Below are 22508 nucleotides of genomic sequence, written 5' to 3'. Positions count from 1 at the left end.
TGAACATTGGCAATTAGCGTTCAGTCAGGAAAAGTGTGAAATAATGCATATGGTGTGCAAACTCCTGAAATTGACAAGTAAATAAGCTGGTCAAGAAAATATGTGGGATGTTTGCTTTTATTCACCAAGGTATAACTGAAGGAGTATAAAACACTAATTAGATCTCAGCTGGAGTACTGTATATTATTTTGGTCATTGAACATTAGTAAAGAAGTGATTGCATCGGACAGTAGAGATGAGATTTACAAGGATGTTGCCAAAAATGGAGAATTTTAGTTATGATAGAGGATTGGATAAGCTAAGGTTGTTTTCTCTGGAACAAAGGGGCTGAAGGGAGAGTTTTACTAAAGTTTATAAAATTTTGAAGTGTTAACACAAAAGAGATAAAAACGTTGTTTTCCCCTTGGTTGAAGGACCATAATCAGGGGATATGGATTTAAGGTAAGAGGTGAGAGTTTTTGAGGGGTTTTAAGAGAAAATATTTCATCTAGAGTTGGTGGTGTCCTGGAGCTCACTGTCTGAAAAGTAGACATTTTCATAAAAATAATTAAGAATGAACTTAAAGTGTATCCTTTAAGGACATAGACCAAATCTGGAAAGTGGGATTAGGTTGAATGACTTTTTGTTGGCCAGTGCAGACATAGTGGGTTAAATGATCTCCTGTGCTGTATAATTCTGTGAAATCATATTTTTAGAGCATTACGTTGCATATGGTGAATGTCTGCTAAAAATATGATGTCACTGCTGTTATTTTGGAACTCAAGACTCCAATTTATGTCCGACCAATCACAAATGTTTAACTGCACATTCCACAGCAGAGTGGACCAATCCCCCACCAAGGGAAATATCTTAACCTGCATCTATTCTGTCTATCTTATTCAATGGACTTCAATGAGTAATTGTTTGAAACTAGAGAATACAGGCCCTGTTGCTCCAGTTTCTCTTTAAAAGACAGTCCTCTCACTCCACAAAAATAAATTATTAATCATGTTGTGTGGCACTATCACCATGCTAAATGGGATAGACTTTAAGCAGATCTAGCAGCTCAGAACTGGGTATCCATGAGGCGCTGCGGGTGTCACAAACAGAATCGTACTCCAACACAAAAGGATATGGAAGATTTAGACTGTAGGGAAGTAGATGATGACACCTTGCAAAATGTCCATCTTACAGAGGAGGAAGTGCTGGATGTCTTGAAATGCGTAAAGGTGGATAAATCCCCGGGACCTGATCAGGTGTAGGAGGCTAGAGAAATGATTGCTGGGCTTCTTGCTGAGATATTTGTATCATCGATAGTCACAGGTGAGGTGCTGGAAGAGTGGAGGTTGGCTAACGTGGTGCCACTGTTTAAGAAGGGTGATAAGGACAAGCCAGGGAACTATAGCCTGGTGAGCTTGACGTCGATGGTGGGCAAGTTGTTGGAGGGAATCCTGAGGGACAGGATGTACATGTATTTGGAAAGGCAAGAACATATTAGGGATAGTCAACATGGCTTTGTGCGTGGGAAATCATGTCTCACAAACTTGATTGAGTTTTTTGAAGAAGTAACAAAGAGGATTGATGAGGGCAGAGCAGTAGATGTGATCTACGTGGACTTCAGTGAGGCGTTCGACAAGGTTCCCCATGGGAGACTGATTAACAAGGTTAGATCTCACAGAATACAGGGAGAACTAGCCATTTGGATACAGAACTGGCTCAAAGGTAAAAGACAGAGGGTGGTGGGGGAGGGTTGTTTTTCAGACTGGAGTGCCACAAAGATCGGTGCTGGGTCCTCTACTTTTCATCATTCATATAAATGATTTGGATGCGAGCATAAGAGGTACAGTTAGTAAGTTTGCAGATGACACCAAAATTGGAGGTGTAGTGGACAGCGAAGAGGGTTGCCTCCGATTATAACAATCTTGACCAGATGGGCTAATGGGCTGAGAAATGGCAGATGGAGTTTAATTCAGATAAATGCAAGGTGCTGCATTTTGAGAAAGCAAATCTTAGCAGGACTTATACACTTAATGGTACGGTTCTAGGGAGTGTTGCTGAACAAAGAGACCTTGGAGTGCAGTTTCTTAGCTCCTTGAAAGTGGAGTCGCAGGTAGATAGGATAGTGAAGGTGGTGTTTAGTATGCTTTCTTTTATTGGTCAGAGTTTTGAGTATAGGAGTTGGGAGGTCATGCTGCGGCTGTACAGGACATTGGTTAGGCCACTGTTGGAATATTTTGCATGCAATTCTGGTCTCCTTCCTATCAAAAAGATGTTGTGAAACTTGAAAGAGTTCAGAAACGATTTACAAGGATGTTGCCAGAGTTGGAAGATTTGAGCTATAGGGAGAGGCTGAACAGGCTGGGGCTGTTTTCCCTGGACCGTCGGAGGCTGAAGGGTGACCTTATAGAGGTTTACAAAATTATGAGGGGCATAGATAGGATAAATAGGCAAAGTCTTTTCTCTGGAGTCAGGGAGTCCAGAACTAGAGGGCATAGGTTTAGGGTGAGAGGGGAAAGATATAAAAGAGACCTAAGAGGGCAATGTTTTCATGCAGAGGCTGGTACGTGTATGGAATGAGCTGCCAGAGGAAGTGGTGGAGGCTGGTACAATTGCAACATTTAAGAGGCACTTGAATGGATATATGATTAGGAAGGATTTGGAGGGATATGGGCCTGGTGCTCTCAGGTGGGACTAGATTGGGCTGGGATATCTAGTCGGAATGGATGGGTTGGACCGAAGGGTCTGTTTCCGTGCTGTACATCTCTATAACTCTGACTAATTTGTACCCTTGCAGTATCTCTTGCACTTCACCATTACCATCAAGCCAGGTATGAATGATATTGATTCACTAATGAGCTTTAAGGAAGGAAATCTGCTATCCTTCCCTGATCTCGCCTACATGTGACTTCAGACCCACTCCGATCTATGTGGTTGACTATGATCTTTTATACATGTACGTAAGTGCCACTCAGCAATGACTAGCAAACATAAAAACATCACAAAGTTGATATGTATCACTTTGAAAATGAATGGGGCAATTGCCAAAACCATCTTCAATAGTTTCATAAAATTCTCAATAGTTTTACGAAAAGCCAACACAAGCAGGATAATGCAGTGGTTATATACAGGCATTTTACATCTGAAACCTGGGACAAATCCAGCCCAGATTCTACAACTCCATTGAAATTGACCATCGATTGATCAGACATGTATGGCTGGTGCAGGAAATGATAAAAATAAATTTTATGCTGCTGGTGTAAGGGATGCTCCTGCAAGATTGGAACTGAGGAGTTTAGTTGGGCTAAGAACATACTATAACTGAGGTGGAAGTGATAGATGTAGGTCTCGAATGCTTGACATGGACAACATTCCGGACCCGTAACTGTTGAACATAATTCAATCTTTTTAACATTATTATTGGAAAAATCAAGTAATTTTTAAAATTGAAATACCCTCCTAAATGCCCATCTGCAGCTAGCACAGCATTTAAATACCCTTCATTCCGGACAATTGTTTTAAAATGAACTACAATGTCTTATTTTTGTTTTTATTTGAGAATTCAAATTTCTACTTGAATACAATTCTAGCAGATACTTGATTATCACTATTGAAACAACATTAATTTGATTTTGCAAAGAAAATTTGTTGTGTTTTTGCTGTCATTGACAAACTGGATTGCTGTGGAAATTGAATTATTCCAGTTTGCATAATTAGTGTGTACGTAACAAATTAAAACCAGGATATAGCTATTTGGGGCAAAGCTAGCTTACTTGGAAGCAAATTTATTCTTGTGTCAATGCATTTCAGATCTAGAAAAGACTGGTGCAATTCAAGAAATGAAACGCCAGTCAAATTTATTGTGTTCTGATTTATTTATTTTTGTGTAATGCGTCAAGGTTTCAGTAATAGATTCCAAAGTGTGTAATTAATGTCCCATTGCATTACAAACAGAAAATTGCCTTAAGCTTGATATGACTTGTTTAAATGAAATGTTGATATTGTATCTTTCTTTTAATTGTAGTTTATTTACTGTCAGGCAGGGGGCACTCAGTACTGTACGTACTGCATACTTAACGTTATAAACATTTTAAAATCATTTTTGCTGTTTAGTACTGTTTTGAAGAAATCAGTGTAACAAAGATGGCAGTACTTTGCTTCTAAAGCACCTTTCAGAAATACATGTAGTAAGGTGATGATTCCTGGCTGAGAGGAGCCAATAGCACCTTCTGCATCCCAGCTGAAATGATTATTCTACTCGTGACTCTGGGTCGGTCTCTCTCTCTCTCTCTCTCTCTCTCTCTCTCTCTCTCTCTCTCTCTCTCTCTACTTAATATAATTTATTCTAATGGGATTAGGCATGTGATGAAATGATATCCAGTTTTTATTTGCTTTGGTTTGCTGCTGATATTCCAATTTAATCCTTACTTTGTACTTGCATAACAATGAATTTTAAACATTGCTGAATGTTATGTGCAATTTTGAAACATCCCATGTTAGTTTATGTGGATTTACTATGTCTAGTTGGTATGTGCTAACTTGTCTTTGTTATTCATTTAAACTCATACAGGCCTTACAGTATTTGAATCTGGTAAAAAGAAAACAGAAAAACGAAAGAAATTAAAAGAACCTGACCCAGCAAATATTGATGGTTTTCAGGGGCCTTGGGCTAAGTATGTGGATGAAAAGGATGTGGCCAAACCTTCAGAGGTTCGTTGATCTACTTATTTTAGCATTTGCAAAGAAGGAAAAGTTTGCAGAACTTTAAGGTTTACATGTCGAAGAGTGTGGTGCTGGAAAAGCATAGCCAGTCAGACAGCATCTGAGGAGCAGAAGAATCAACGTTTTGGGAAAAGCCTTTCATCAGGAATGAGGCTTGAGGGCCAAGGGGACTGAGAGAGAGATAAATGGGAGGGGGTTGGGGCTGGGGTGGTGCGGGCAAGGTAGCTGGGAATGCGATAGATAGATGAAGATGGGGTGAAAGTGATAGGTGGGAGAGGAGGGTGGAGCAGATAGGTGGGAAGGAAGATGGACAGGTAGGACCGTTCAAGAGGGCGGTGCCAAGCTGGAGCGTTTGGATTGGGTAAGGTCGGGGGAGGAGAAATGGGGAATCTGGTGAAATCCACATTGATCCCGTGTGGTTGGAGGGTCCCAAGGCAGAAGATGAGGCAATCTTCCTCAAGGCGTCAGGTGGTTAGGGTATGGCAATGGAGGAGGCCCAGAACCTCCATGTATTTGGCGGAGTGGGAGGGGGAGTTGAAGTGTTCAGCCACAGGGCAGTGGGGTTGGTTATTGCGGGTGTCCCAGAGATGTTCTCTGAAATGATCAATAAGTTGGCATCCTGTCTCCCCAATGTAAAGGAGACCACATCAGTTGCAACAGATTCAGTAGCTGACGTGTAGAAATGGAGGTAAATTTCTATCAGATGTGGAAGGATCCTTTGGGGCCTTGGACGGATGTCAGGAGGGAGGTGTGGGTGCTGGGTTTGCACTTCTTGTGGTGACGAGGGAAGGTGGGTCGGTGGGGGACTGAGGACCTGACAAGGGAGTTGCGGAAGGAATGGTCTCTCCAAAACGCAGATAGGGATGGGGAGGGAAGTATATCTCTGGTGGTGCGGTCTGTTTGTAGGTGGCAGAAATGGCAGAGGTGTTACGATGTATTCAGGGTTGGGGGGGGAAGGGGCAAGGTTCTGTTCTTGTTGTGATTGGAGGAGTGGGGAGTAGAGGAGATGCACCAGAAGGCGCGTCGACCATGTGGGAGGGGAAATTGCGATCTTTGAAGGAGGAGGTCATCTGGAATGTTCTGTGGTGGAATTAGTTCTCCTGGCAGCAGATACGGCGGAAGTGGAGCAATTGGGAATAAGGGATAGCGTTTTTACAGGAGGCAGGGTCGGAGGAGGTGTAGTCCAGGTAACTGTGGGAGTCGGTGGGTTTGTAGTGGCTGTCAGTATTGAGTCAGTCGCCGGAAATGGAGATTGTTTATATGGTCCATTTTCTCTCTGCTACCTATCAATGATGACACTGACAAGAACTGCCTTCAGAAAGCTAGAAAAATATAATTATTTTCCCAACTTAAGGGCACATTTTGGAATGAGATTATGTTACTTAATAACATTAATTGACAACTTTATGTATAAAGTTGACCCTGTCCATATTTGTTGAGAGTCAGGTCCACGTTGAATATAGCTAGTGGTATAATTTTGCTGTCTGCCTGTCATATCTTGGAATTAATTTAACAAGGCAATTAATTTTTTAAAAATTCAGTGAAAAACTTCATTGCTGGAAGGACTGGACATGTTCTGCTGCTCTTGATTTGACCATTAGGGGGGGTATTGGGCAATGACTAAATCGTCCTCTCCTTCCAGTAGTTCTCCCTGACCCATGGTGAAATGCATAATCATCAACTGAAAACCTACAATGTGAAGAAAGAATTCTGAACAGCAATCTCAGCTATGTGATCATGCTGTAGTAATGTTTTCAAAATGCGATAATCAATTTCCCTGAAGACAGGTGTTCTTCTAAATTTTGAAGTGCCTGCCCACTTGCTGATCGGTATTCTAAATTTTGCTGCAGAGATGCTGTCAAAAAGCTTTATGCAGTCGATAGCAAGCATTGTCACTACTGCACTCAAAAACAAGTAACCTGCCAAAAGAAGTGTGAATATTTCTGATAAAATAGCGTGTAAACTTTTATTTTGACATAACTGTGTAAATATAGATTTGCTAAATATTTTACTGGCAAAATCTATAAAATTGCTTTATTAAAATAAGAGTCTGGTTGATATAAACGTAATGGATTATTAGGACCTGTCTCTAAGCTTGAATATGTTCAACTTCTATTTACAGTGAGTCATGTATTCCAGTTTATTTGTGATTTCTTCTCTTCAAATGCATAATGCACTTTTAATGTCAGACACTACTGAAAGTGGAGAGTGTTGTAGATATCACTATCTTCTCAAGGCCAACTAAAGATGGATAATAACTGCTGCCCCAGCCAACAAAGCTAATATCCCATGAATTACTTTTTAAAAAACTGACTAATAAAACAAATAAACTAAACAAACATGCAGAAGTGACATTAGTTGGGAAACAAATATTTTGTAATGAGGCTCCTTTAATGGCTTGATTCATGTACTCTTAACAGAAATGCCATTCCCCATCTATCTGCAATATAGTATAACTTAAGTTGATCTCCCTTAACTACCCAACTGGAATCAAAATTCAGCTTTTAGGAAAAAGAACAGAAGTCCCTTTTCAATACATATCATTTTATGGTTTGAACATATCTATGAGGCAATTAATATGTTGCCTTCAGAAACATGTGAAAAACAACATGCTTTTTCTGTTCCTACTCTGATCAGGATCTGAGGATCATTTGATCTCGCATAACAATATGATGTGCAATATTAATCTCTATTCACTGGCATCTGATGCCAATGTTAAATGAATTGTAGCCATTGAAGGATCATTGCAGAAAATTCAAGACATAATTTTTTTTTAAATGTTTTTTTAAATTTGAAAAATAATAATGCCAGTTCTAAATTGTTTGAGCTTGCTGCAAGCAGTTTGGTTGTCACCTTATGCCCTAAATTAAATTCTTGCCTTGTAAATGTACGTGACACTAATTGTCCAGAGTTTCTAACCAATGTAACTAAGTAGGTTGTCAGTGGAGTTCACGTTTTCATGTATTACTGTAGACCTCTTATGTGAAAACTTGGTTATTTCCACAGGAAGAACAGAAAGAACTCAATGAGATAATAGCCAAACGACAAAAGAAAGGCAAACAAGAAGATGAAAAACCTGCAGAGGAGAAAACAATCCTACACCGTAATGCATTTAGTTTGTTTGTCTACACTTCCAAACATGCAGGGGGTTGCAGTTGTGGTAATTGGGGGTGAAGAATTGACTGATGTTTTTGTATTATTTCTTGACATCAATGATATGACTCTATTTGAATGTAGTGTAAGGTAAAGGAGTTTGTTTATCTCTGGGATGGAATACTTTTAACTAACTCTCTTGTAATTCATATCCTTTAATATTCTCTTTCTTTATCATTCTTTCTGTCTTGTTCCCAGATCACCTATTGTCTCCATTTCCACATCAAACATTTACATTTTAATAATGTCATTTAGACATACAGTGAATCCTGTTCATGAAAAGAATAGTTAAGGAGGATTCTCCAACAACAGCTTATATTCATAAACTGTAATATAAAAAAATGCTTCTGATAAGATTTGATATTGAACAGCATTAGATATTAAGGCAGGTAACTAAAAACATACTCCGAGTGGGAGATAAGAGATTTTACCTGCTAGTATCCTTTAATACTATATGTACTCATTTATAAGTCGATCTCATGTATAAACACACAATATTCCAAAAGTGACCTAACAAATGAGCTGTACAGCTGCTACACGATCTCTCAGTGCTCTGACCAAAAAAGAAAAGCATTCTAAATGCCTTCTTCACTATCCTACCTACCTGAGACTCCACTTTCAAGGAACTATGAACCTGCACTTGAAGGTCTCTTTGTTCAGCAACATTCCCCAGGATGTTACCATTAAGTGAATAAGTCCTGCCCTGATTCTCCTTTTCAAAATGCAGTACCTCACATTTATCTAAATTAAACTCCATTTGTCACTCCTCAATCCATTGGTCCATCTGATCAAGATCCTGCTGTACTGTTCTTCGCTGTCCACTACACCTGCAATTTGGTGTCATCTGCAAACCTACGAACTATACCTCCTATGTTCACATTCAAGTCATCAATATTAATGACGAAAAGAGTGAACTCAGCTCCGATCCGTGTGGCACATCAGGTCACAGGCCTTCAGTCTGAAAAGTAGCCCTCCACCAAAACCCCCTTGTCTTCTACCTTCAAGCCAGTTCTGTATCTAAGTAGCTAGTTCTGCCTATATTCCATGTGATCTAACCTTGCTAATGAGGAACCTTGTCGAATGCCTTACTGAAGTCCAAATAGATAACATCCACCACTCTGCCCTCATCAATCTTCTTTGTTGCTTCTTCAAAAAAACTCAATCAAGTTTGTGAGACATGATTTACCACACACAAAGCCATGTTGACTATCCCTAATCAGTCCTTGCCTTTCCAAATACATGTAAATCCTGTCCCTCAGGATTCCCTCCAACAACTTGCCCACCACCGAAGTCAGGCTCACTGGTCGATGGATCCCTGGCTTTTCCTTATTATCTTTCTTTAATAGTGGCATGATGTTAGCCAATGCTCCATTTTGGTTTTTAAGTTCTATCCATGCAGCTTCATTTGAGAAGCCTTTTAAGATAACGTCCCTCCATAATACTGTAATTGATTCCCTGAGCAATATTGTGACACTCTTCTCTTTTAGGTCCTTCCCTGTCTTGCCTGAAGACCCTATATCCTAGAATATTGAGCTGCCAATCCTACTCCCCTCCCAACTGTGTCTTCATGACAGCAATAATATTATATTCCCATGTCTGAATTTGTGCCTTCAACCCACCTGCCTTGTTCATCAGACATCTAGCATTGAAATAAATAGCATCCAACCTTGACAGATATCCTTGTGCTTTAACTGGCCTGGACTGTCTCTGCCTTCTTGACTCTCTTGCTGTTGTTTCTAATTTTGGCAATTTATCTCCCGCTGCTGGCCATTTCTTTAGATCCCACCCCTAGCTAAGTTAACTGGTAAATCTCTGTGCAAGAATGCTAGTCCCGTTTAGGTGCAACCTGTCCACAATAGCTCTCAATGTCTCAGAAATCTAAAGCCCTCCCTCCTGCACCGTCACTCCATCCACTCATTCGCTTAAACTAACCACCTCTTCCTATACTCACTCACACGTAACACCGGAGGTAATCTGGGAATTGACTTTTGGGTTCTGTTCTTTAACCTACCTCCTCGTTCCCTAAATTCTACTTTCAAGACCTCATCCCTTTTGCTACCCACGCTGGAGCAATATTTGCCACAATCCATGTCTGTTTGCCCTACCCTTTCCGAATGTCCTTCGGCCACTTAGTCTCATCTCTGACCTTGACACCTGAGAGACAACATAAAATCCTGGAGTCTCTTTCGTGGCTGCAGGAATGCCTGTCTGATCAACTTACCATGTGAGCCCTGCTGATATTCTTCTTCCCCTCTTGTTCAGCAGACCCACTCATGGTACCATGAACTTGGCTGTCACGGCTTTCCTTTGCACAGTCATCATCCTGAATCGTATCTAAAATACTGTATCCAATAGTGGATGACCACATTGGACTCCTGTACCACCTGCCGTTCTCTACTCTGCCGGTGGTCACCCATGCTCTTTCTGCCTGTTCAACTGTGTGACCATTCACTGAGTGTGCTATTCATGACCTCAGCATCACTGATTCTCCACAATGAATCTAAATGTTCTTGGACTCCTGCAATACATGAATGAAAGATGTACCCACAGTAATGTTGGGGAGGGAGTTAATCCACAATGCTCCTGGAGAGGACATTCCAGGATTTTGATGCAGCCACAGTGAAGGAATAGCGATATAATTTGAAGCTGAGATAGTGGGATGCAAAGTGATAAAGGATGTTGATTATTGTAAACTATAAGTGATGTTGTCTGTTCTGACAACTATTAATATTATCTTAATTTGTTTTACTCCTTTATAAGTTAATTTATCTTTCATTTTTCCTTCTCATTTTCTTTATAGTGCTGGTCCATGCAGCCATTCAGTTCTGAATGAGCAGTTAAAGCATTCATACAGTTTGTACAATGTTTCACTTTGCTGCATTTGCAACAGAGGGAAAAGTTACACTGATGCGATTCAGCATTTATACTAAACATAGACATGTTGCAAAAAATAAGATGACCACCAATTGCTTATTTTGGCTTGGGAGCTTAAATCATAGAATTACCTTCATTTGAATATAATCAAAATAATGTGAAACCATAAAAATGCAGTTCAGAAACAGTGTGATCTCAATTCCAAAGGCAGAATGATTTTTTTGCTTCCTGCTGTTGAAGTTAACTAGGCAAGAGTGTAAGAAATTTTAGTTAACTTCTTACATACTTTTAAATGCTGGTTTAAGATCAGAATTTCAGAGGAAACATCTTTGCAGATTGCTGGAAACTTAGAAGTTTTGGCTGCTGTTTTTTTAAACTTCTACTGTTAAACAACTAACTCTGGTAGATTATTTTGAAGTTTCTGAAAGCAATGACTCGAAATTAATGAGAGGTTATGCTTAATAGGTGAGAGATATTATTGATGAAATTTTTAATTTCAGGCACAGATTGTCAACATTAGAAACACAAATACCATACAGGGTATAGACTTGAGCTTTCTATTCTGCATCAACAACATCCATCATCCACTAACCTAGAAAGAACAGCCCCCAATGCACTGTGTGCATTTTTTTCCCATTTCTATGCCAGATGCCCTGTGGCCTCTGAGTAAGATTAAGAACAGTTTTGCACTCCTAAGTATGCTGTAGATTGGATAGAGTCATTTCAGGAGAAAGTGAGACTGCAGATGCTGGAGATTAGAGCTGAAAAATGTGTTGCTGGAAAAGCGCAGCAGGTCAGGCAGCATCCAAGGAGCAGGAGAATCGACGTTTCGGGCATAAGCCCTTCTTCAGGAATGAATAGGGTGTGCCAAGCAGGTTAAGATAAAAGGTAGGGAGGAGGGACTTGGGGGAGGGGCATTGGAAATGCGATAGGTGGAAGGAGGTTAAAGTGAGAGTGATAGGCCAGAGAGGGAGTGGGGGCGGAGAGATTGGGAAGAAGATTGCAGGTCAAGAAGGCGGTGCTGAGTCCAAGGGTTGGGACTAAGATAAGGTGGGGGGAGGGGAAATGAGGAAGGTGGAGAAATCTGCATTCATCCCTTGTGGTTGGAGGGTTCCTAGGCGGAAGATGAGGCGCTCTTCCTCCAGGTGTCGTGTTGCCATGGTCTGGCGATGGAGGAGGCCAAGGACCTGCATGTCCTTGCGGAGTGGGAGGGGGAGTTAAAGTGTTCAGCCATGGGGCAGTTGGGTTGGTTGGTGCGGGTGTCCCAGAGGTGTTCTCTGAAACAGAGTCATTTCACACAAGGTCCCTACAATCAATTTGAACTGGATTTCAAGCAAAATCACAGAAGTGAAAGGTCAGTGTCTGCCCAATTTTCCTGAGGTTTAGTATTTTAATTTTGTCTTACTGTACCTTTTAAAGTGATTTTGTAACTGTTGGTTACTGTGATTGTACTGTAATCAGCTTAGAGAAACTAAATTAAATTTATATTTGCTGAGGATGCAGTTTTTTTTATGAAAGGCTGTAGACGAGAATAGACAATACTTATTTAATTGAAATACAATACAGCGTTTTAAGAAATGTACATGGTATAGATAACCTGTATCCTAGCATAAAATAGCATTGGCTCCAGCATTGAGTACAGGATTTGGGAGGTCATGTTGCGGCTGAACAGGACATTTGTGTGCAATTCTGTTCTCCTTTCTATTGGAAAGATGTTGTGAAACTTGAAAGGGTTCAGAAAAGATTTACAAGAATGTTGCCAGTGTTGGATTTGAGCTATAAGGAGAGGCTGAACAGGCCAGGGCTGTTTTCCCTGGAGCGTCAGAGGCTGAAGGGTGACCTTATAGAGGTTTACAAAATTATGAGGGGCATGGATAGGGTAAATAGGCAAAGTCTTTTCCTTGGCGTTGAGGAGTCCAGAACTAGAGGGCATAGGTTTCTGGTGAGAGGGGAAAGATATAAAAGAGACCTACAGGGCAACTTTTTCACGCAGAGGGTGGTACCTGTATGGAATGAGCTGCCAGAGGAAGTGGTGGGGCTGGTACAATTGCAATATTTAAGAGGCATTTGGATGGGTATATGAATAGGAAGGGTTTGGAGAGATATGGGTCAGGTGCTGGCAGGTGGGACTTGATTGAGTTGGGATATCTGGTTGGCATGGACGGGTTGGACCGAAGGGTCTGTTTCCCGCTGTACACCTCTATGACTCTATCAGTCTTACATTCATGTACTGAATCTTACGTTCCACATTATAAATTAACAGAGAGTAAGTCACTGCAAGTGCATTGAGTTTGCATCACAGACATGCAAATGCAAATTTTTAGGATCGCATATCGATGTGATTTAATTGTTTCTTTTTAGAATGACCCAACTAATGTTTTATTCAGCATTGTCTATTTATTAAACACATATTTTACCTGTAAGAAAATTTTGTGTCTACTTGTATTTGAAAAGAATATATCTTACTGATAAACTTGTGATTAATCAATGGATAAGATGTTGACAAGGTTTACGCCATCTTTTTATAGTCAAAGAAATGTATGACTACCAAGGAAGGTCATACCTTCACATTCCTCAAGATCTTGGAGTCAATTTACGATCTGATCAACCACCTGAGAAATGTTACCTTCCCAAGAAACAGCTGCATGTATGGACTGGACATACAAAGGTACCATTTCAAATTAGTGTGTTCCACATCTTGTTATATTTCCAAAGTAATAATTTTAAACTCACAACTGCATGTGTAGTTATATCTTTAGTTGTTCTTTTGGGGTTTACTTCAGATATCTTAATCTGGAGTTTTGCAGAAATACAATTCATAGTATTTGGATGAAAGTAGGAAGTGGATGGTGACCCATTGCATCTCCATTGGGTAGAAGCAACTGAAATGGCTGACAGCTTTTTTTGTTCAGATATTGTTTTTGTTTCCTGGTGTATATACTGTTAGACATTTGAAATGGGTGTGCAGGATTACCTGGTTTAACTTGGACATTACTGAAAGTCACAGTAATGGAAAGAGAAGCATATTTCTAACATTTCTCAACCATTTATGTTATTTTGTTTTAATCTTCTGTTGAAACTTGGAGCATTTGTGCCAATTGTTTTAATTCACTAATCTACACTATAGTTTAACAAACATCCCTTTTGGATGCTTCCTCTAAAAGGTTGAGTCACAGTATGCCATCCTTTTGTGGCCAATCCATGCCAGGGTGATCAGAGATCTGGATTGTCTATATTCAGCCAAAAGTCACAATTTCTACAGGCCTTGCCACACCTAGGTCGAATATGGGGAGCATTTCTTATATGAGGAGATAGTGATATAATGGTAAAGACATGGAGCTAACAATCGCAATGCTCTTAGGATGTGAATTCAAATCCCACCACTGCAGCGATTCAATTTATTCAATTAATCTGGAATATAAGGGTAGTCTCAGTAACCTTGAAGCTATCATCAATTGTAAAATAAACTGATTCACTAATGTCCTGATCTGACCTAGCCTATGTGAGATTGCAGAGTCACAATAATGTGGTTGACTCTTATTTGCTGTCTGAAATGGTGTAGCAAGTGGCTTAGTTCAATTCAGGATGGGCAACAAATGCTGGCATGAAGTCACAAATTCTTTTTTAAAAACCCAGCAGAATGGCAATGCTGCAATCTATGATCTTATGATCTATGATCTACAGCAAAGCTATCTGCAGCTTCTTTGCAGCATTGCCATTAATGTTCAACTGTAACCTGAAACTGGGTCAATCCCTTCAGGTTTGTTGCAAAGCTAATTTGTACTGATAGACCCTCTACCTTTACTCTATGGTACCATGTCCACACAGTCATCTCTCTCATCCATAGTGAGGAGTTGAGTTTCTTTCTTATTTACAGACATGCCTATATTTTATGTTTGTTCTCTCGATTTTTGTTTGCCAATTTTAATGCATCCTTACTTTGTTAAGAGATTCTCTTCCGGATCTCACTGGCATCTTTTAGATTGTTTGTCCTTTATTGTGACAATTTCCTTTAATTGACCATTTAAATTTGTTTTGTATGTAATTTTGTAACAAACCACCAGTCTTCTGCCTTGAAACGTCCATATTTGCATTTATAAGCATATAAATCAGCTCAGCTACATCACAGTGAAATCTGAGCTGCACCTTTATTACCCTGCTGGTTTTATAGTTTAGTGTTTAAGTACAGAATTCATGAGGCATGTTTTTACTGTTCTGTTTGAAGTTGTTAATTTACATTTGAAGAACAGTAGTTCATCATTTACTTGATAAGAAATAAAGAACTTACATTTATATAGTACTTTTCTCCACCCTATGGTATCCCATCGTACTTTATAGCCAATGAATTATAATCTTTTGAAGCAATGCTGAGAAACGCAGCATTGAATTTTCACATATCACTGTCTCACATATAAACAATCAAAAAAATTAGGTTCTAATATGTTGGTTGAAGAATAAATATTCCCAGGACACGAGAAATTTTCCAATACGTTATTGAATCATGGAATACAATTTTTTAATATTCATTGAAGAGGGCAGAAAAGTCTCCATTTTGTCCCAACCAAAATTCAGCTCTTCCAGGGTACCTCTTGTATTCAAGTGCCAGTTGTGGTTATGTATCCAGATGTTTGGAATAGGGGTTAAATCCATTATGATCAGAAAGTAGTACTATTGAACCAAGGATGGCAAATCATAATTACTTAGAACAAATAAAATTACAGCCCAGGAACAGGTCCTTTGGTCCTCCAAGCCTGAGCCAATCCAAATATACTGTCTAAACCTGTTGGTCAATTCCTAAGCATTTGTATCCCTCTGCTCCCCACCTACTCATGCATCTGTCCAGAAGCATCTTAAATGAATCTACCATGTCAACCTCTACCACCTCTGCTAGCAATGCATTCCAAACATCCACCACCCTCTGTGTGAAGTACTTGCCTCGTGTATCCCCCTTAAACTTTCCACCTCTCACCTTGAAAGCATGACGTCTCGTCATTGAATCCTTCACTCTGGGAAAAAGCTTGTCTTTATCCACCCTGTCTGTACCCTTCATGATTTTGTAAACCTCAATCAGGTCCCCCCTCGATCTCCTTTTTTCTAGTGAAGGTAAACCTAACCTACTCGACCTCTCTTCATAGCCAGCACCTTCCATACCAGGCAACATCCTTGTAAACCTTCTCTGCACCCTCTCCAAAGTGGCCACATCCTTTTGGTAATGTGGCGACCAGAACTGTACACAGTATTCTAAATGTGGCCAAACCAATGTCTTGTACAATGTTAACATGACTCGCCAGCTCTTATACTCTACACCCCGTCCAATGAAGGCAAGCATTCTATATGCCTTCTTGACCACTCTATCCACCTGTGCAGCAACCTTCAGGGTACAATGGACCGACACTCCCAGAACTCTCTGCCCATCAACTTTTCCCAAGGCTCTTCCGTTCATTGTAGAATTTACTCTAGAATTAGACTTGCCTAAATGCATCACCTCACAGTTGTCTGGATTGAAAGCCATCTGCCACTTTTCCACCCAACTCTCCAGTCTAACTATATCCTCCTGTATTCTCTATCAGTCCCTTATGCTTTCTGCTACTCTACCAATCTTTGTGTCATCTACAAACTTGCTGATCATACCAACATCTTATTTGGAGATGGAAGAAAATTTAAAGAAAAGTGTGAAGTAAAGGTGAGTGCCCAGTGATATTTGAGATTCTTCAAAATGATTAATTTATTTTTCCATCTTTTGCTTTTCTGATTTGATTTTTTGTTGTTTTTGCTTTTCAGACGATACATCTTTTTTTAATGTCTCTGTGTCTGTGTTCTTAGCACTGTCCGACTTTTACCAGAATAAGTCTGTGCAGTAAATGTTGATAACCTCTAGGACATCATCACTAAGCCTGATCTATCCTTGTCACGACTTCCAATGGAGCTCATTTGATAGAAGTTACAAATGATATGTTTGGCTGAACTTTCTTGCCCGAGGTCTGTTATGTGTCCTTGCCAATGATGTGACTGAGATAACTTAACTTAATTTAGTGCAGAATAACAATAAAACCTGGGGCTGTCTATGCAGTTCAGTGTTGCACATCATAATAGTGTATTAATTCAGTGATAGTGGAAGGTTGTTTGATGTTGTTTATAAAATTAAACTTTACAAAATGTACAACTCAATCTGGTATTATTCACCAATTTATTTGTCACAATGTTGTCCTACTAGTTTATTGGAAACAGTTTTGCAATTTGAACATTACAGTGTGTTTTTGGTACAGTAATGATATTGTTTTAACTTCACCCATCCTCACAGCCTATGGCAATGGGCTACAATTCCCAGTCAGGCAGGCAGCCAGCCAAAGTGATCCTACTCTGAACATGGCATTTTCATCATTATATAATGAAATTACACTTTCCGTCTCTTTTTCTCTCTGCCTCCCTTGATTTCCCCTCTTTCTGAACTGCTTTTGGACCTTCTTCCAAAATGCATCAATGAACAGAAGTACAGTTTATATCTAAATATCCACGTAGGAACATCAAGCAAATGTTCTGATCTGAGCCAACTCCTCCAATTACAGTGCACTCTACTCGAGATGTTTCAGTAGCATTCTGAACCACAGAGTGGAATTTCTGTAGTAGCGAATGAGAAGCAACCATTTGTCTTGTTAAGCTCCCTCTGAAAACAGAAACAGGGTCAATCAAAAACTCCCAGATTTTTGCCATTTCCAAAGTTACTGATTTTGACTGTAGCTATTCACCCTTGCTGTCAACCAGGTAACTAGTCAGATCGTTATCATTTACTGCAACACGTTGCCACTCAAACATTAATTTTCAGTCTTCCGATTAACTAGAAAATGCTTTTGAGAGCTTTGGATCTATTTATGACAAAGCACAATGTTTATTATATTTGTTTTGTTATCTGGAGTGCCTTCAGTGTTATATATAATTCTAAACTTTTTTGTTTAGAAATCATGTCCATCTAAGCTGATATTTCCATCTGTGCTGAGCAATGATGTGCTACTGTTAAGCAACTTGATAATTTTGTTAGCAAGCAAGGAGAAACAAAATGCATTAGACGCAATTGTTTTTTTTTATGTTTGAGTTTGGAAGAACTAATGCAGCATCAAAAGTGTGACTGAGAGGATAGGAGAGACACCAATTGAAGTCTCTTTCCATGACATAAGAAAGCAGTGTATGTCATATCCACAGTTGGCTTGTAGTTTGAGAAATGGGGGGAATAAAATAATGGAGATGCCTTTCAAGGAGGGAGATCTAATGCCCTCTAACATGGCAGGTTTTGCAGTGTAATGATAATGGTTGTATCCCCACCACTATTCAGTCTTCACCTCAATTTAGGTTTATGGCAGGAAGGTCCATTGATGGTTTTCCGGCCTCCCATCCTATCACCACTGCTATTACCCCTGTAATAAGCAGGACATTTACCAGTTGGAGAGAACAGTATACAAACCTAGGCATGGGTGGGGTAGCAATGGAACCTCATTTGAAGATACCCATTGCCTTTGAAATTGGGGTCTGATGCTGCTGAGGGCTAGGAAATGAAAAGTTTAGTACACTCATACTATGCCTGGCAAATGCCATGTGTGATCTCTAAAGCGTGCCCTCACACTCTCAATGCTGACAGTTTGTTCAAGTTCAAAATGGTCTGCATTGTTAAATCAAGGCTGAAGTATATATGGAGTTCTAACCATCTCTTTTCTTTGTTTGATGAACAGTAACATCAACCTCACAAACAGATTATGGTATGCTTCCATCTGGGAGAGATGATTGATATGCAGCGTACAGTCTATTTAGGTGGTGTATCTTCATTTGGGCACCCTTATTGTTGGCTGTGAATGCCATTTCTCAAGAGGCAGATTCTGCCACAGATGCCCTAAAGGAAGTTGCCAAGTGACAATGTGGGCTGTTACTTTTGGCACTGACATCTTTTATCCAAGATGTTCGAGCCTCTGGTTGTCTTGATGCACTATAATTTCATCAGCTAGTGACTCCCAGTTGCCTTCATCATGGTTTGCGCACATCCTTGAAGTGAAACCTTGCGGTCATCTGACTCCAGTTTCCTCAACATATCGAATGATCCTCAACTATGTGACTGTGTTTCATTCTACAGACACCCTGAAGCTTATGTTAGGGAGAGGGGTTAAGATGAGTGGAAAAGTGAAGACAGAATGGAACCCAATTCCTCACTTTTGTCTGTTATTAACACGTACTCAGCTTTTCATCTGTGTTGACCTGCTATCTATAATCTCCTTGTTTACCTACCCATTTTATATCTCTGTCTCTCTTCAGCATAAATACCACATATCCTAGCTGCTAAGAGTTCTGATGAACAGTTACCAGACTCGAAACATTAAATCTGCTTTCTTCCGTTAGATGCTGCTGAGTTTCTCCAGCTATTTCCGTTTTTTAGTGTGTGCGATCCATTTCCAGTCTAATCCGGGGCTGAGATGGAGCACCTTTTCTCACAACCACACTTTACTTGCTGTCTGTATCTTAAATCCAGTACTGCAATGTCTATCATATGGTGCTTTGTTCAAGGTAGAGATTGTACAGAAGTATACCTGCCTTGTATTAGTCAATATTTCCTTAGTACACTTTCAAAAAGGTAGTGAAGACAGAAGGCACATGTCAGGAACTAAATAATGAGAGGATATGGTTATGTTCTTGAGTTCTGCTATCAGATATAATGTGAATCAACGTGAAAGGTTGGGAATCCACTTAAAAAATAACATATGCCAATAAATGTGAGAAGGTATCAGAAGTAAATGCAGATTAGAAATAATCCTCTTGATGTTCACACCATCATAAATACAGATGTGCAGCCAAATCTATTCACTGTATGTGACATTAAGAAGATTTTTGTGCACAGCTTACAACCATCCTCTTAAGAGCAGTTAGAAATGGTAATAAATGCTGGCACAACCAGCAAATTCCATATCCTGTAAATGATGTTTTTAAAGCATTCACTGTACATGAGACATGAGAAAATCCCAACTATTATGGTGAAGACTTGTACATTACGGAAAATTTCCTAATTAAATCATAAATAAAAAGCAGGAAAATAAACCTAATCCTGGCAATTTTAGTCTTAGTTTGATATTGGCTACTGAAGTAATTTTCAATCTTTTTATGTTTCAGGGTGTCAGTGCTATTCGATTATTTCCAACATCTGGTCACTTGCTTTTGTCCTGTTCCATGGACTGTAAAATCAAGGTAAAGATTTACTGCACTGCTTCACAGTTTGTCATGTCATTTATCTAGGGTGTATCTAGGTTAGAGATAGAGATTTGAGAGTCATTGCAGCCAAATAATATAACTGATAGGTTCAGAAATCATCTCTGAAAATGACTATGAGCTTTGAACATTTTGTCACCTGAAAATCAAATAAAGAATATTTTTGAAGTAAATCTTCCCCTGTGCCCTTGTTTATTTCCATGGTATTTATGTATGTAATTTTGATATGAATATGAATTGTGATTATTCAAGGAAACATTGTGTGTACTATAAGGTAGTTGCATTATAGAAGCCATGAGAGCAACTTCTTTGAACTTCCTAACAAAGATTAGATTCCAACCTTCCACAGCTCCTTCATGTCTGCTGCTGTTAATTTCAACTCTCTTAATTTTGCATGGGGAAGTTATTTTATTTCAATGTAGACTTTCTGCAGCTATAAAGATAGCTGTCTCTTGGCATCTAACTTTTATATGGTATTAATGTTGGTATTTTGAAAGTAATCTCTGCTTGAGTCAGTGATTTCAATAAAAACACATAAAATTGGCTACACAATTTAACATAATTCAATTCCTTCCAAATTAATAACTACAATTTGCTTCTATATAATATAAGATAATATTTAAAGTAACAAGCGCTGCTTCATAGAGGAAGAAAAGATTTGATTCTAAGCTGTGGTAATAAACTTGGGCAAGGTGCCTAAAGCATACTTGGGTTGACAAACTGTGAAGTTGTAGAGAAAGAGATGCATGAATTTAGTGAAAGAATCGTGGAGGGGAGAGATGAGTTGCTTAATGATGGAATGGAAAACCAGGTTTGGAATATGGAAAGAGGTGTAAGAGTGGGGTGAGGTCTTGAAGGTAACTGAGTGCAAGGTGGCAATTTTGACTTCAGTGCCTTGGAAACAAGTATCAGTGTAGATTTACAAGGATATTGTTAAAGGATGAGTACGAACTACTGCACTTTAGTTCGGGGTGGATACAGTGGAATGTTGAATCATACAGAATTTTGTAGATGAAGAGTCTAGCATAGAAGACATTAAAGAACTCAAGTCTGGAGTCAGCATGTTGCAGTAAATTCACAGTGATAATGGAATTGAAAAGGAATAGAAGCATAAGGATCTTGCAAAGGTGGATGCATGACAGGAAAAGCAATTTCCAAGTTTCTGTTCAAACACTGTGTCCTGCTCGCTTATAGTGTGAATCAGGCTGAATGATCAGCCAGGGAGAAAATCATGTAAATTGCAAGAGAACAGAATTTATTAGGTACTCAAAATAACATTTCACTTTTCTGATGTTCATTTAGAGGAAATTCTGGCACGTGACTTAACTTTAAACAGAAAGTGTGATGGCACAGAGTATAGAATCATAGCTTTTACACAAGAGAAGGGCCCTTTTGCCCATCGATACCTTTTGTACTGATAATCAACATCTATTCTCGTCCCATTTTGTAGCATTTAGCCCATAACCTTACGTGCTATTGTGTTTCAAGTGTTCAACTAAAGTTATTAAATATCAAACATTCCTGACTCCTACCATTTCAGGCAGTGAGTTCCAGATACCCAACTCTCCTGAGTGAAAATGATTTTCCTCAAATCCTCTATAAACCTTCTGCCCTTTTATCTTAAAACTGTCCCCCGATAAATTGATCTATTTCAATGTTTCTCCCTATCTGACCTTCTGAAGATTGGTACTTTAATTAGATCCCTCCCTCAGCTTTTTTTGCTCTAAGGCAAACACCTTGAATCACTCCTGCCAGGCAACATCCTCGTGAATCTCCTCTGTACCCTCACCGGTTTAATCACGTCCTTCCTATAATGTGCACATAGTACTTCAGACCTAACTAACATCATATACATCTCCATCATAATCCCCTTGCTCTTGTATTCAGTGCCTTAACTAATAAAGACAACTAACTTGTATACCTTCACACCACCTTACCTACTTGTCTTGCCACTTTCAAGTATCATGCACAACAAGAGTAAAGTTAAAAATTGCACAACACCAGGTTATAGTGAAACAGGTTTATTTGGAAGCACTAGTTTTCAGAGCGCTACTTCAACATCTGGTGGTTGTGGAAGTTAAGATCATGCTCACACAACCACCTGATGAAGGAATGGCGCTCTGAAAGTTAGTGCTTCCAAATAAACCTGTTGGACTGTAACCTAGTGTTTTGTGATTTTAACTGTCCACCCCAGTCCAACACCAGCATCTCCAAGTCATGACAACAAGACTAGTTTGTGAGTTGTGGGATCAGTGAAAATGGTGAAGTAATGTTAGATCCCTGGCATATCCAGCTGATGGATCAATTTCTGGATCATGTTATCACAAAGGGACAGTTTATTGACAGAATGATAAAAGAAGAGGACTTAGGAGCATTTAAGATGATTGTGTGGGGGTAGATGGGAAGCCTTTGCTTAAAGTATGGTAGCTATGTTGAGTTGGCTGAAAACTGAAGCAAGGAAAGATAGTTTAGTGATATTGTACATCAAGGGAGTTGCATTAACCATATCAAATGATACATAGGAAGTAAAGAAGAGCTAATGC

General features: G+C 39.4%; 1 protein-coding gene across 1 annotated transcript in view; it reads left to right on the top strand.

The window, feature by feature from the left end:
• The window catches only part of cdc40 (cell division cycle 40 homolog (S. cerevisiae)), a 126346-nt gene that overhangs the window by 47462 nt on the left and 56376 nt on the right, over positions 1 to 22508 (top strand). The window contains exons 5-8 of the mRNA XM_072552001.1: positions 4547 to 4686; positions 7705 to 7801; positions 13254 to 13393; positions 19870 to 19944. Of these exons, the coding sequence (XP_072408102.1) occupies positions 4547 to 4686; positions 7705 to 7801; positions 13254 to 13393; positions 19870 to 19944 (452 nt within the window). The remainder of the gene's footprint in view (positions 1 to 4546; positions 4687 to 7704; positions 7802 to 13253; positions 13394 to 19869; positions 19945 to 22508) is intronic.

This window comes from Chiloscyllium punctatum, chromosome 3, assembly GCF_047496795.1.
Source record: "Chiloscyllium punctatum isolate Juve2018m chromosome 3, sChiPun1.3, whole genome shotgun sequence".
Classification (NCBI taxonomy): Eukaryota; Metazoa; Chordata; class Chondrichthyes; order Orectolobiformes; family Hemiscylliidae; genus Chiloscyllium; species Chiloscyllium punctatum.
This window is presented reverse-complemented; position numbering and strand designations above follow the sequence as displayed.